The sequence below is a fragment of the Hypanus sabinus genome, chromosome 6, assembly GCF_030144855.1.
Source record: "Hypanus sabinus isolate sHypSab1 chromosome 6, sHypSab1.hap1, whole genome shotgun sequence".
In the NCBI taxonomy this organism is placed as follows: domain Eukaryota; kingdom Metazoa; phylum Chordata; class Chondrichthyes; order Myliobatiformes; family Dasyatidae; genus Hypanus; species Hypanus sabinus.
Window position 1 is genome coordinate 170,194,954 of NC_082711.1, and position 15,256 is coordinate 170,210,209.

The 15,256-nt window shown below is 41.6% G+C and overlaps 1 protein-coding gene across 10 annotated transcripts in view; it reads left to right on the forward strand.

The window, feature by feature from the left end:
* Positions 1 to 893: 893 nt before the first annotated feature.
* Positions 894 to 15,256, forward strand: part of nf1a (neurofibromin 1a) — a 357,260-nt gene continuing 342,897 nt past the window's right edge. For all 10 annotated transcript variants that reach the window (XM_059973505.1, XM_059973509.1, XM_059973507.1 and 7 more), the window contains exon 1: positions 894 to 959. In XM_059973505.1, the coding sequence (XP_059829488.1) occupies positions 900 to 959 (60 nt within the window). In that variant the 5' untranslated portion in view covers positions 894 to 899. The remainder of the gene's footprint in view (positions 960 to 15,256) is intronic.

Genomic DNA, 15,256 nt, shown 5'->3' on the forward strand with positions numbered 1-15,256 from the left:
TTCCTTCAATCCAGACACACAGAAAGGCAGTTTATATATTTCAAACAGTAACAAAACAACCGGCCAAGCTTAAGATAGTTTGATGTGGGATCAACATTAGGACAAGGATTCGGGATTAACAGGTGCCTCTTTATATAACAGAGCAAGGTTTATAGATTTTTATTTCAAAACTATTTTTATTTTAAAAATAGATTCCTAGTTTCTGGTTCCGATGGAAAACATATACCCAAAATGTTAATTCATCTTTTTCAGAACCTCAGAGATGTCGTATATTGCCAGCATATATTATTGTCACAATTTTCTTGATATGTATACCTAGTTTTAAAAAGACACACCTGCAACTTTAAGTAGAATAAGTAGAAATGAACAATTATTAAATTTTCTACAATCAAAAATAACAAACGGGGAGAACAGAATACAATTGCTTCAAACTGACCACTTTTCATGTTCCCCATTGAAAAAAAGCGAGCCTGAATCTGTGCGCATGCGCACAGGGGTGCAAGCTGGAGTAGGGAGAAAGGGGAGGGGGCGGGGTTTGGCGGGCGATGACGTAACTGTCCATACTTTTCTTAATGAACAGGCTGGAGCGTGCGCGCATGCGTCAGGCCCAACCATGGGAGCCAACGAGAGCGAGAGAGGGGGGGTGGGGGGAAGAAATCAAACTTCCGGTTAGTGTCATGGCCGCCGTGTCCTGGTGAATGTGGAACGGCTGAGGGGAGGGATAGCAGCGCAGTGACAGTGAGAGAGAGGGGGGGAGGGGGGTGTAAAACAAAACATAGAATTAGGGAGGGGATTTAGACAAGAAGAGCAACAATCAGTGGGCTCACCCTAAGGAGAGAGAGGGGAGGGGGAGGGGGAGGAGGAGTTGGTTGGGGGGGTGGGGGGGGGGAAAGCCGAGCATGGCGGCTCATAAGCCGGTGGAATGGGTTCAAGCCGTCATAACGCGTTTTGATGAGCAGGTAAGACTGATCTTTAAGCTGGAGGTGTGCTATTTGTTTGCATTGATTGCTTTTTTTTGTAAAGCCCAGGAGTGCTTGGAATGACTTGCATTCTTTATTTTGGTCCCCTCCTTCGCAATTGCGCGGTTTGAATGTTCTCTGAGGTGAATCGGTTGTCCGTTTGTTTCTGCTTTCTGGGGGGTGGCGGGGGGGTGGGTGGCTTTTTAGTAGAGCCAGGCCTGGCCCTCCTCCGTGCTCTCCAGGGGCTGGCTCTCAGGAATCCCGGCAGCAGGAGCAGGGTGATTTTCCAACCCGCACCCCACTCCCACTTCCATTTGATCATCATTAATCCCACTTGTTTCATAGAAAAATAAATTCCCACATGGAAGTGTGAGTGCTCGCCTTCCAGCTCTCTGAACATCACGCAATCTTCCCACCACCTCTCCGTGTGTTTCTGAGCGACACTTCTGATGTTTGTATCAAATAGGGGCACCGTGCTCCCCCTCTGGATTTAAACTTGTGTTTTGCTTCATCTTAATTGTTGTACTTTTCCATCCCGGTCAATACAGTTACTATTGCAATGTTGATTTTTTTCCCCAGAGATGATGTGAAGCTTTTGTTGTAGTTCCCGTTAGACTTAACTACGAAATTTAAACATTATTACACTCATTTTTGTTGAATCCGAACCTCAGCTTCCCAACCCGTCCCCTGCCTCAATAGTCAGCTAAGGTTATTCTGCATTGAATTTGATCAAATGGCTTATGCATTTCTATATTGAATACTTATTACCCTGTCGTATCGAAATGCATAGACTTTTCACTGTGGGTAATGTTGTTAATCTGTCTGCAAAGTGTGACTAAAATGGATCTTGTGTATCCTTGAGTTTCGACTCAGATTCATTTGCCCATTGTAGATGCACACAGGAGCCAGTTTCATGGTCATATAAATAAATGATATCTGGTAGTTAATGCTAGCCTTGTATCTTTTTACAGCCTCCTCTGACCTGCAAATGAATATTAGTAGTTGAAATTTGCAGTGGTGACTAATATAATTTGGGGCCTAGGCCAGTTTTAGCTGGATGAGGCAGCGAGTGCATCTTTTAAAGCTGGGGGAGCAGATTCCAGAAACTTGAGTTAGGATGAGTGAAATAGGTACATAAAATGGAATCAACTTTGTGATTGTTTTGCCAGCTTTGAGCGAATTGGATCAACAAAGTCATTATAATTTAGTGGAATCTAGACTGGGTCATTGTCTTTATGACAGATTGTTGGATTGTTATGATAGATTGTTGGAGACAATGAAACAGAACAATTTTCAGTAATTGTGTATTGAGCTGACTGAAGTTTTTTTCAACGTTTAGATATTTTGTACGTTGACTGTTATTCAATTTAATATGTGATAACATGTTTGATCAGATTAAAAGTTATAAGCAAGATAATAGCTGGTTAATAGTCCTTTAAAACTGTAGCAATGGCAGCCCATTCTGTTGTGACTTTCACTGCAATCCATTTAGCTTAATTTATCGAAAAGTTCAGCATAAAATTGTGGTTATTTCAGTGAGGAAATGTAATTTTTCTCTCTTGCAAATATTTTGCCAAAGGGTATTGTCAAGTTCGGTATAAATTCCATAAGCATCTGGTGCCTTGAATAGCTATTAATTAATGGGTGAAGTTTCACTGTGATTATAGTCAGGTTTTTGAACCTGTGTGGATTTACAATTTGAGGAAGGTGTATCGTTTTTTACACCATTTCCACAGCCCATCTAGCTAATCAGGTTGGAGGGCTCAGTGCGTGTAGCTTTGTAGCTCAGATGACCTGTGTTTTGTTAGTGTTAGTGCTCAGGGTCAGGTTTATTGTGTGTGTATCATGTGTACGTACAGTTCTTTGCAAAGTCTTGGGTGCCTAAGACTTGCACAGTATGTTTTGCACTGTACTTCTGCACAAAAAAACCCAATAAATTTCATGACATATGTGAGTATTGAATAACCTGATTTTAAATGGGTTTCTGTTGTTGTCTAAGAGTGGGAAGGGGGCAGTGAGAGGGGAGTCATGGGGGGAAAAGGAGGGGGGAGCGGGAAGCACCAGAGAGACATTCTGTAATGATCAATAAACCAATTGTTTGGAATAAAATGACCTTGCCTGGTGTCTCACCTGCACCCCCCCCACCCACCCCTGGCACTCCTCCTTTGCCACACACACACTTATAAATATATATATTTATATAATCTGTCCCAAATAAAAAATACATATTTATATTTTATTTGGGACAGCGCTTAAAGAACAAAATGTAATTGAGAAATAGCCAGGATTTCCTTTGTTTATTTGGGACTCTATGCTGCTTAACTAGACATTACATTGTGCGTAGAGAGAATAGTTTCTAAATAGTGTCAGTTGCATGTGTTTGTATTCAAAAGCAAATGATTTTTGTTACTGATAGTTGATGAGAAATAAGCAGTAAGACAATTTGGAACAGTTTTGCTCACTGCGGTTTCAAGCATGAATGCCTGAAGGTGCTGGAAAGGTCTGGGAAGTAAAATGAAACAATTTCATTACTTCAAGTTAGAAACTACAAAGAATTCGAAGGTATCAACAATCATCTTGAATGTTAACAATGAAAGTGAAGAATTGGAGGATGTAATCATGGAAAGTACTGTATAAAGGCAGTCTATCATCTGCACTAGGTGTGTGCACTGATTTTCCATCAAATTTCAATCAAAAGAACACAGCAGTGTACAATGGATAAATTCCTCCATCAATAACTATTGGGAACTAATATATAGTACAGTAGTAGTATTGGTTGTGTTCTTCTAATTTGTTCTGCATTTTTTGTACCTTTTTTAAACTATTTCCATGAAATTACGGCTAACTGGGGCAGCCATTTAATTGGGCCAAAATGTACTGGTTCTGATGTCTCCCAATTAACTGGAATGCATTGCATGTATAAATAAATTAAATAAGTAGTGCAAACAGAGAGCAAGAACAGTGCGGTCGAGATCATTGCCACTCAGAAGTGCTAAACTGTTGAGTGTGTTCTTGTATTTTTCAACATTTCTTCAATAGACCACACTGACATATTTCCTTTCAAACAACGTTCATCAACTAATAGATGTGCACAATTTGAATTTTTTTGTTTTCTTTGAATTGATATTTTAAAATATTTTGAAATACTTTGAATGTGAAAAAATTGTTTTATATTATAAAATTCCATATTTACAATAACTCTTCCCATTAAGAATTTTAATCTTCAGTTACATTAATTGATGGAAGTGGCTCTGTAATTACAAAATAAAATTCTGGCATAATTGTAATTTTAAACAGCAGTTACCATTGTAGTAAAGTGTACATATAATAAATTCAACTATTGTAAAGTTAGAGATTGTTTGTTGTCAACACATGGAGCAGAAGATTTGTTCCAGGTATCTCCTGCATTATGATAGGTAATTCTTGGATGGTTTATGGTTGTACATGAGTTGTCACACTTACTATGTCAAATAATTGACTATTGCAGAGCTGCTTGGAATACTTTTGAGTGTTTTAGATTATTGATTATTTTATAGCCCAGTGAAGTTGACTTTTTATCAAGCTAGATGTAAGAATCAGCTCCTCTTTTATTTTCATTTAATCTTTCCTGTTAATACTGTGATTGGATAGCTATCGAAAACTACTTATAACAATTAATTGAAGTTTTGTTTCACAATGAAATGCAACATGACTTGGCATCATTTACAGTTCCATGGATTTTCTTGGAGCTGCATTTGCTGATGTGCTGGCTTCATTGGAAGTTTTGCAAAAAAAAAATCATGAGTTTAATCACTAATGAGAAATTCTGCAGATTCTGGAAATCCAACCAACTAACCAACACACACAGTGCTGGAGGAACTCAGCAGGCATGGCAGCATCTCTGGAAAAGAGTAAACAGTCGATGTTTGGGGCTGAGACCCTTCTTCAGGGCTGGAGAAAAAAAGATGAAAAGTCAGAGTAAGAAGTTGGGGGAGGGGTGTAAGAAATACAAGGTTGTAGATGAAACCAGGAGAGTGGGAGGGGTAAAATAAAGAGCTGGGAAGTCGATTAGTGAAAGAGATACAGGGCTGGAGAAGGGAGAATCTGATAGGAGAGGACAGAAGGCCAAGGAAGAAAGGGAAGGGGGAGGGGAACCGATGGGGAGGTAAAAGGAATGGGGAATGGTGAAGGAGATGGGGGGGGGGGCAATTACCACAAATTTGAGAAATCAGTATTCATGCCATCAGGTTGGAGTCTACTCAGGTGGAATATAAGGTGTTGCTCCTCCAACCTGAGTGTGGCCTCATTGAGGCAGTAGAGAGGGCATGGACTGAGATGTTGGAATGGGAAATAGAATTAAAATGGGTGGCCACTGGGAGATCCCGCTTTTTCTGGCTTTTTCCATTAGGTGCTTGGCGAAGCGATCTTTCAATCTACATCGGATCTCATCAATATACAGGTCACATCAAGAGCATTGGATACAGTAGATGACCAACAGACTCACGAATGAAGTGTCACCTCACCTGGAAGGACTATTTGGGGCCCTTGTTGGTAAGGAAGGGGGAGGTGTAGAGACTTGCAAGGATAAGTCCCAGGAGGGAGATTTGTGGGGACAGATGAATGGACAAGGGAATCGTGGAAAGAGAAAGTTAGAGGGGGGAGGGAAAGGTGTACATGGTGGTGGGATCCCGTTGGAGATGGCAGAAATCACAGAGAATTATGCATTGGATGTGTAGGCTGATGGGGTGGTAGCTGAAGACAAGAGGAACCCTGCCCCTGGTGGGGTGGCTGGAGGGTGGAGTGAAGGCAGACATACGCAAAATGGAGGAGATGTGGGTGAGGGCAGTGTTGATGGTGGTGGAAGGGAAGCCCCCTTTTTTTTTGAAGAAGGAGGACATTGCCTTCGTTCTGGAATGAAAAGCCTCATCCTGAAAGCAGATGAGGCAGAGACAGAGAAATTGAGAAAAAGGAATGGCATTTTTACAGGTAACAGGGTGGGAAGAGGTATAGTCCAGGTAGTTGTGAGTATGTGGGTTTATAAAAGATATCAGTAGATAAGCTGTCTCCAGAGACAGAGAGGAAGAGCTTTGAGGACTTCTTGATGGGGGATGGACATTCATAGTGAAAATCAGATGATTTTGGGGCCAGGAATCGTGAAATAATTGAAAAGATTAAGAGAACGTGAAGAGTTACAGATGTAGGTAGGAAAGGACTGAACCAAGGGGGATAAAATGGAGTTGAGGTATGCAGATATAAGTTTGGTTGGGCAGGAACAAGCAGAAACAATGGGTCTACCTGGACAGGTAGGTTTGTTTATCTTGGGTAGGGGGTAGGAGGTAGATACAGGAGGTGCAGAATGAGAGAACTGAATTTGATGGTGGTGGATGGGAGACACTCAGAGTTAATAAGGTCAGTGATGGTTTAAGAGTTTGTCATTTTACAAACACGTATATCTGAATTTGCTAATTTCAAATGGTTGAATGATACTGTACACAGCAGTCCTCATCAAGGGGTCAGCAGTAGAAAGGATGAACAGCTTCAAGTTCCTGGGTGTCAGCATCTCTGAAGATCTATCCTGGGACTAACATATTGATACAATTATGAAGGTGGCAGTCTAGCAGATGTACTTCATTGGAAGATTGAGGAGATTGGCATGTCACCAAAGGCTCTACAGGTATCAACAGTTGTCCCTTGGAGAGCATTCTGACTGGTTGCATCCCCATTTGGTGTGGAGCAAAATTGGATTCCAATGCACTGGATTGGAAAAGCTGCAGAGGGTTGTAAACCCAGCCATGGACACTATCCTTTCCACCATTGAGGACATCTTCAAAAGGCAATGCCTCAAGAAAGTGGCACCCTTCATGAAGGACACTTAACATCTAGGACACGCGCTCAACTTTTTAGGAGCTGCTTCTTTCCTTCCGCCTTCAGATTTCTGAACAGTCCATGAATTCATGAACACTACCTCACTATCTTGCTCTCTTTTTGCCCTATTTATTTATGTAATGTTTAAGTATTGCACTGTACTGCTGCCACAAAATAACACATTTCATGGTGTCGATAATAATATACCTTATTCTGATAATAAAGATTCCTTGATTGATTGCTATTTGATAAATGATTGTATAGTTTTAAGACTGTAATGCCTCTGAGCTGAACATTACCATCGGTTTTGGCTGCAATAGGAATGGCCATTTGGTTAATATATTGGAAACAGCTGGGTCCATTGGACCAGCGTCAAAGCAAAGAAATAATTTTTGTCTAATGTTCAAAACAAGTTTGAAAATAAAAACTTGGAGATAATGTTTGTGAACTGTTTTGCAAAAGAGGAAAATAATTTTACAGTGTGTAAACATGAATTCTGGTTTTGCAATGTGGACATTGCTGGCAATACATCTCATTGCTTTTGAAAGGTCAGTGATGCGCCATCTTGAATGCTTGTGCCCTTGTGAGAGTGCCGCACTTTCTCTAACTGGCAGCATCATATTCGCACACAAAATGCTGGCAGCATCTATGGAGGGGAATAAACAGTTGCTGTTTTGAGCTGAAACCTTTCATCAAAACTGGAAAGGATGGTGCAAGAGCCAGAGAAAGAAGGTTGGGGGGAGGAGTAGAAGTTGGCAGGAGATGGGGGACACTAGGTTGGGGGGAGTGGTGATTGATAGGTGGAAGAGGTAAAGGGTTGAAGAAGAAAGAATCTGATGGAGCACAGTTGACTTAGGAGAAAGGGGAGGATGTACACAACCAGAGGCAGGTGATTGGCAGGACATGAGGCTGGATGAGGAGAAGGGGTGAGAGAGACACCAGTATGAGGGAAATCATTAAAGGAAGATGTGGGTCAGCTGAAGGTTGCAGGTAGAATATTTTCTAGTCAAGTGAAATTAAGTTATTTATGAAGTTAGATTTCAGAATCAGGAGGTAAGCAACTTTATCTGAGACAATTATATGATTGTATTATAATGAAGCATATTAACCCTGTCATTTTTTCAGAACTGCAGTTTGTGCTTTTTCTTACCCATCAAATATCTCCACTTGGAAGAAAAACTGGGGCACAGCTGAAGATGATAGAGTTCAGGATAGATATTGCTTCTCAGTAGTGGCCTGGAATGTCTATATTTCACTAAGAGTTTGAAAAGATCTGGTATGTCAACAAAAACACTCAAAAGCTTCTATGGATGTACCGTGGAGAGCGTCTGACAGGCTGCATCACTGTCTGGTAGAGGAGGTGGGAAAGGGGTGTGCTACTGCACAGGACCGAAAGAAGTTCTTAAATTTAGTTGGCTCCATCATGGGTACTAGCCTACAGAAGTACCCAGGACATCTTCAAGGAGCGGTGTCTCATAAAGGCAGTGTCCATTATTAAGGACCCCCAGCACCCAGGGCATGCCTTTTTCTCACTGTTACCATCAGGTAGGAGGTACAGAAGCCTGAAGGCGCACATTTAGTGATTCAAGAACAGCTTCTTCCCCTCTGCCATCCGATTCTTAAATGGACATTGAATCTTTGGACACTACCTCACTTTTAAAATATATATTATTTCTGTTTTTGCTTGATTTTTAATCTATTCAATATGCATATACTGTAATTGATTTACTTATTTATTTTTCTTCTATATTATGTATTGCATTGAGCTGCTGCTAAGTTCATAAATTTCACGACACAAATGGGGGCGTAGTTGAAGATGATAGGGTTCAGGATAGATGTACAGAATAATAAGCCCGATTCTGATTCTAGCCTCCTACATCCATGGATTATCTGTTTAAAGCCAAAAACCATAGATGCTGGAAATTACAGACAATGCTGAAAAAGAGGCTGTACTTGATCTGGTATTGGAAAATGAACCTGGTCAGGTGTCCGATCTCTCAGTGGGAGAGCATTTTGGAGATAGTGATCACAATTCTATCTCCTTTACCATAACATTGGAGAGGGATAGGAACAGACAAGTTAAGAAAGTGTTTACTTGGAGTAAGGGGAAATATGAGGCTATCAGGCAGGAACTTGAGAGCATAAATTGGGAACAGATATTCTCAAGGAAACGTACAGAAGAAATGTGGCAAATTTTCAGGGGATATTTGCATGAGCTTCTGCATAAGTACGTTCCAGTGAGACAGGGAAAGGATGGTAGGGTACAGCAATAGTGGTGTACAAAAGCTGTTGTAAATCTAGTCAAGAAGAAAAGAAAAGCCTACGAAAGGTTCAGAAAAACTAGGTAATGATAGAGTTCTAGAAAATTATAAGGCTAGCAGGAAGGAGCTTAAGAATGAAATTAGGAGAGCCAGAAGGGGCCATGAGAAGGCCTTGGCGGACAGGATTAAGGAAAACCCCAAGGCATTCTACAAGTATGTGAAAAGCAAGAGGATAGGCCCTGAGAGAATAGGATCAATCAAGTGTGATAGTGGAAAAGTGTGTATGGAACTGGAGGAGATAGCAGGGGTACTTAATGAATACTTTGCTTCAATATTCACTACGGAAAAAGATCTTGACGATTGTAGGGATGACTTACAGTGGACTGAAAAGCTTGAGCATGTAGTTATTAAGAAAGAGGATGTGCTGGAGCCTTTAGAAAGCATCAAGTAGGATAAGTCACCGGGACCGGAAGAAGTGTACCCCAGGTTACTGTGGGAGGCGAGGGAGGAGATTGCTGAGCCTCTGGCGATCTTTGCATCATCAGTGGGTCAGGAGTTTCTGGAGGATTGGAGGGTTGCAGGTGTTGTTCCCTTATTCAAGAAAGGGAGTAGAGATAGCCCAAGGAATTACAGACCAGTGAGTCTTAATTCAGTGGTTGGTAAGTTGATGGAGAAGATCCTGAGAGACAGGATTTATGAACATTTGGAGAGGCATAATATGATTAGGAGTAGTCAGTATGGCTTTGTCAAAGGCAGGTCGTGCCTTACGAGCCTGATTGAATTTTTTTCAGGATGTGAATAAACACATTGATGGAGGTAGAGCGGTAGATGTAGTAGATTTCAGCAAGGCATTTGATAAGGTACCTGCCACTTCTCAGCCCAGTTTCGCATCCTATCAATGTTCTGCTGTAACCTCTGACGACCCTCCACACTATCCACAACACCTTCAACAAATTTGTGTCATCAGCAAATTTACTAACTCATCCCTCTACTTCCACATCCAGGTCATTTATAAAATCATGAAGAGTAGGGATCCCAGAACAGATCCCTGAGGCACACCACTGGTCACCAACCTCCATGCAGAATATGACCTGTCTACAACCACTCTTTGCCTTCTGTGGGTAGGCCAATTCTAGAACCACAAAGCAATGTCCCCTTGTATCCCATGCCTTCTTACTTTCTCAAGATAGGATGCGAAACTGGGCTGAGAAGTGGCAGATGGAGTTCAACCCAGATAAGTGTGAGGTGGTTCATTTTGGTAGGTCAAACATGATGGCAGAATATAATATTAATGATAAGACTCCTGGTAGTGTGGAGGATCAGAGGAATCTTGGGGTCCGAGTCCATAGGACACTAAGAGCTACTATGCAGGTTGACTTTGTGGTTAAGAAGGCATATGATGCATTGGCCTTCATCAATCGTGGGATTGAGTTTAGGAACGGAGATGTAATGTTGCAACTACGTAGGACCTTGGTCAGACCCCACTTGGAGTACTGTGCTCGGTTCTGGTCGCCTCACTGCAGGAAGGATTTGGAAGCCATAGAAAGGCAGAGGAGATTTACAAGGATGTTGCCTCATTTGGGGTTAATGCCTTATGAGAATAGGTTGAGTGAACTCAACCTTTTCTCCTTGGAGCGACGGAGGATAAGAGATGACCTGATAGAGGTGTATAAGATGATGAGAGGCATTGATTGTGTGGATAGTGAGAGGCTTTTTTCCAGGGTTGAAATGGCTAGAACGAGAGGGCACAGTTTTAAGGTGCTTGGAAGCAGGTACAGAAGAGATGTCAGGGGTAAGTTTTTTACGCAGAGAGTGGTGAGTGCATGGAATAGGCTACCAGTGACGGTGGTGGAGGTGGATACGATAGGGTCATTTAAGAGACTCCTGGATAGGTACATGGAGCTTAGAAAAGCAGAGGACTATGTATAACCCTAGGTAATTTCTAAGGTAAGAACATGTTCTGCACAGCTTTGTGGGCTGAAGGGTCTGTATTGTGCTGTAGGTTTTCTATATGCCAAGACTCCAGCAGGTCAGGCAGCATCTGTGAAACGAAATGGTTACTATTTCAGGAATGGGGCCTTGTACTTTTTGACGCCTGACCTAAGTTTTTCCAGTGTTTTCTTATTAATTAAGGGAATATTTTCCTATTAGTAGATATTGATTTTATTTTTCCTATGGGTCTTTGACCATCACTAGGTTAAATGATGCCATGGAGTGTAAGGGTGTCACTCTAACATCATCTCCAGATCTTATATATCTGGATTAACTGAATGGGCCTGATAAAACCCAGACTCTATATTGCTGAGCTGCTTATTAGTAAAATGCAACTTGATTGTGCAGCTGACAATAGCTTGTATCGCATTGATGATAGAGAGTAGAGTGTTCTGTAGTTAGCCAGGTTAAATTAATCTTTTAGTGAATGGAACGTACATGAGCAATTGGGTAGTATTCTACAGGAGCAACTAGGCTGAAGGTGCATCTGGTTTTCAGATCCAGGTTTTTTTGACAGTTTCTTCATCTCGCCTGAGTAAATTGGATGAAGACTGGTTTCTGTGCTGATGGGGATCTCAGAAATAGGGCTCTATGGATTAATTGCTTAATGCCAAAAAACTGCAGGTGCTGGAGATACATAGCAGCTAAAACTGCTGGAATAATTTCAGCAGGTCAGGCAGCGTCTGTGGAAAGAGAAATAGTTATTGTTTCAAGAATGGGACCCTTTACTCTCTGATGCCTGACCTGGATTATTCATTTGGCATTTCTCCCTGAACGTGGCAATGGAAGTCTTTTCTCTTAGCACCCAATAGCTGATCTTTGGTTTTGTTAGGACACTGATGTTGTTTAATTGCCCACTACTGTTCCCAATCAGATACTGCAGGACTTGCAAAGCTTTTTGCCCTGATCCATTGGATGCTGCTTTTCCCAATTGACTAGTTCAAATGAGTTATTAGTTAATGAAATATTATGGGATTGTCCATCTGTAATGTTTCTGGTAATATGTTGCTGGTCATTTACTTTCCAAACATGTCTGTTGGTTCACTGTTCAGTTTGGTGAGCCAAGTGGCTGGTTTGTTTTGGTTCATTTGAGGTGCAGTGGAAGGATGAGATATTTGGACCTTTGTACTTCTGATCAAATTAAATTGTGTTAAGTTTTGGGCAGGACAAAGATGAGATAAAAGTGTTGATGTTTCCGAACATATCTAATTGTAAATGGACAAGTAAACAATATTGCTGTCGTGGCAAAGGCAAAGTCCCACAGGTTAATGCTAATCTGATTTTAGACCATGTGAGGGTAGGATCTCCTTTAACTATGATGCCAATACCTGGCCTCTTATACAGAGAGCAGCCACTTGAGTATGGTTTTGGACTGCAGTAGTTATCCATTAAAAAAAAACCTGTTGATCAGGGGTTCCCAGCACTTTTTTATGCCCTGGTCCCCTACCGTTATCTGAGGGGACCGTGGACCCCAGGTTGGGAATCTCTACTGTATGCTGTCAGAATGCTGGAGGATGTCAGGAATAAACAGGATTTGAGCTGGTTCCCTTCAACAGTCCTGACTGACCTGCTGAGCCCTGCAGCATTTTGTGTGTGTTCCTCCGAATTTCCAGCATCCTCAGGTTAGGAAGTCTCCATTTAGAGAGGAATAGAGTTGGTCTTTCAGATTAATGATTTTTTTTAGTCAAGAGCATCAGAATTAGAATAGGGTTTAATATCACTGACTGGCAGATGTTGTGAGATTTGTTTTGCAGCAGTACATTGCAATACGTAAAACTATAAACTGAAGTACATTAAGAAATGTGTATATAAAAATTATTTTGTGCAAAAGGAGCAAAAAAAGAATAAGATGGTGTACATGGGTTTATTGTCCATTCAGAACTCTGTGTTGGAGGGGACGAAGCTGTTCCTAAAACATTGAGTGTGTGTCCTCAGGCTACTTTACCACCTTCTTCCTTCAAATGCAGCAAACTAGATGTCTTTTGTGGATTCTTTTGGAAAGTTCATAAGTAGAGTGCACAAAATAAATGAATTTAGCCATAAAATGTAAAGCGATAGGTTTTTATTTTGACTCTGTAAGCAGCATGATATCACTTTTCACATCCAGCTAGCTAATCCACCAGGTAAACCCAAATCCCATAAAAGCAAGCTATTAAAGCACATTGTTTCCAAAATGATTAAGATGTGACAAGAATATCATTTTTAATCACTATTAGAATTATTGCATAATTTACTTTTGACCCCCCAGTTACTTTCAAGGTGGTTCGAGGAGAACTCTTTCTTCCCAGTTGCATTATTACTGCAGCTGGTAGAATAAATGTTGTCTTAACAAGTTGCTTCAAGGTGCAATAGTTCACAGCAAATAATTTCTTGACTCATGAATATGGTCTTAACGGTAATCATTTTTTTCCCTCTGGGTTCCATGTGTCAAGAAAGATTTTATTGTAGTTTGTGGCTTTAGTTGTCTCCCTATCCCCTGCCAAGTGTGAAAATTCCAATTTACACTGGAAGTCCGGAGGCTGAAGATGGCCTGTCCTGAGGTTGGAGCAGGCTTGTTCTACTGCTGTTATTTTTGTTGCCCTTGCTTCATTGTTGTTGCTTGTGTTGGTCTGCTGAAAGTGGTGGCATGCTATGTTGGCACTGGAATGTGTGGTGGCACCTGTGTACCGCCCCAGCGCATCCTTAGGTTGGACCAGTTGTTAAAGCAAGCGACACATTTCAGTGTATGTTTTGATGTAAATAAGATCAATAAATGAACTTGAATCAGACAGCAAACATGAGGAATTCTGCTGATGAAATTCGAGCAACACACACAAAATGCTGGTGGAACGCAGCAGGCCAGGCAGCATCTATAGGGAGAAGTACAGTTGACGTTTCGGGCCGAGACCCTTTGCCAGGACTAAATGAAAGAAAAGATAGTAAGAGATTTGAAAGTGGGAGGGGGAAATCCAAAATGATAGGAGAAGACAGGAGGGGGAGGGATGAAGCTGAGAGCTGGAAAGTTGATTGGCAAAAGTGACACAGGGCTGGAGAAGGGAGAGGATCATGGAATGGGAGGCCTAAGGAGAAAGAAAGGGGGAGGGGAGCACCAGAGGGAGATGAAGAACAGGCAAGGAGTGATTGTGAGAGGGACAGAGAGAGAAGAAAAAAGTGTGGGGGGTGAATAATATGTCAGGGATGGGGTAAGAAGGGGAGGAGGGGCATTAATGGAAGTTAGAGAAATCAGTTTTCATGCCATCAGGTTGGAGGCTACCCAGACGGAATATAAGGTGTTGTTCCTTTAACCTGAGTGTGGCTTCATCTTTACAGTAGAGGAGGCCATGGATAGACATATCAGAATGGGAATGGTACATGGAATTAAAATGTGTGGCCACTGGGAGGTCCTGCTTTCTGTGGCAGACAGAGTGTAGTTGTTCAGCGAAACAGTCTCCCAGTCTGCATCGGGTCTCACAATATATAGAAGGCCGCACTGGGAGCACCGGACGCAGTATATCACACCAGCCGACTCACAGGTGAAGTGTCGCCTCACCTGGAAGGACTGTCTGGGGCCCTGAATGGTGGTGAGGGAGGAAGTGTAAGGGCAGGTGTAGCACTTGTTCTACTTACAAGGATAAGTGTCAGGAAGGAGATCGGTGGGAAGGGATTGGGGGGGACGAATAGACAAGGGAGTCGCTTATGGAGTGATCCCTGCAGAAACCAGAAAGGGGGGGGGGGGGAGGGAAAGATGTGGTTGGTAGTGGGATCCCGTTGGAGGTGGCGGAAGTTACAGAGAATTATATGTTGGACCTGGAGGCTGGTAGGGTGGTAGGTGAATCAGACAGGATTGTTTCCTTTGGGACTGTTTGTTAGGTCAAATAGCCTCCTCCTATGTTTTTACATGCAATAAATAAATGATCTGAATCGGCAGCTGATTGAAATTTTAACCGGGTATAAGTTAGACTAGCTTGCTCAATTTTAGAATAGCATGATGCAAAGGTAAGATAATTTAGGAGAAACTCTACAAATTTGGAATATTTTCAATAATACAACGGCGAGTTACTCTCCTTTGCAATAAGAGAGGTAAAAGTTGTTGATGGGATTAGACTTTCACCTGAATCATGATTTCTTTAAACTGGTGGCCAGAATGAATAGAATTTGATTTTTCTTATCTTGTATTTGCAATCTACTGATTAGATACTGAATGTGCAAACTATATTTCAT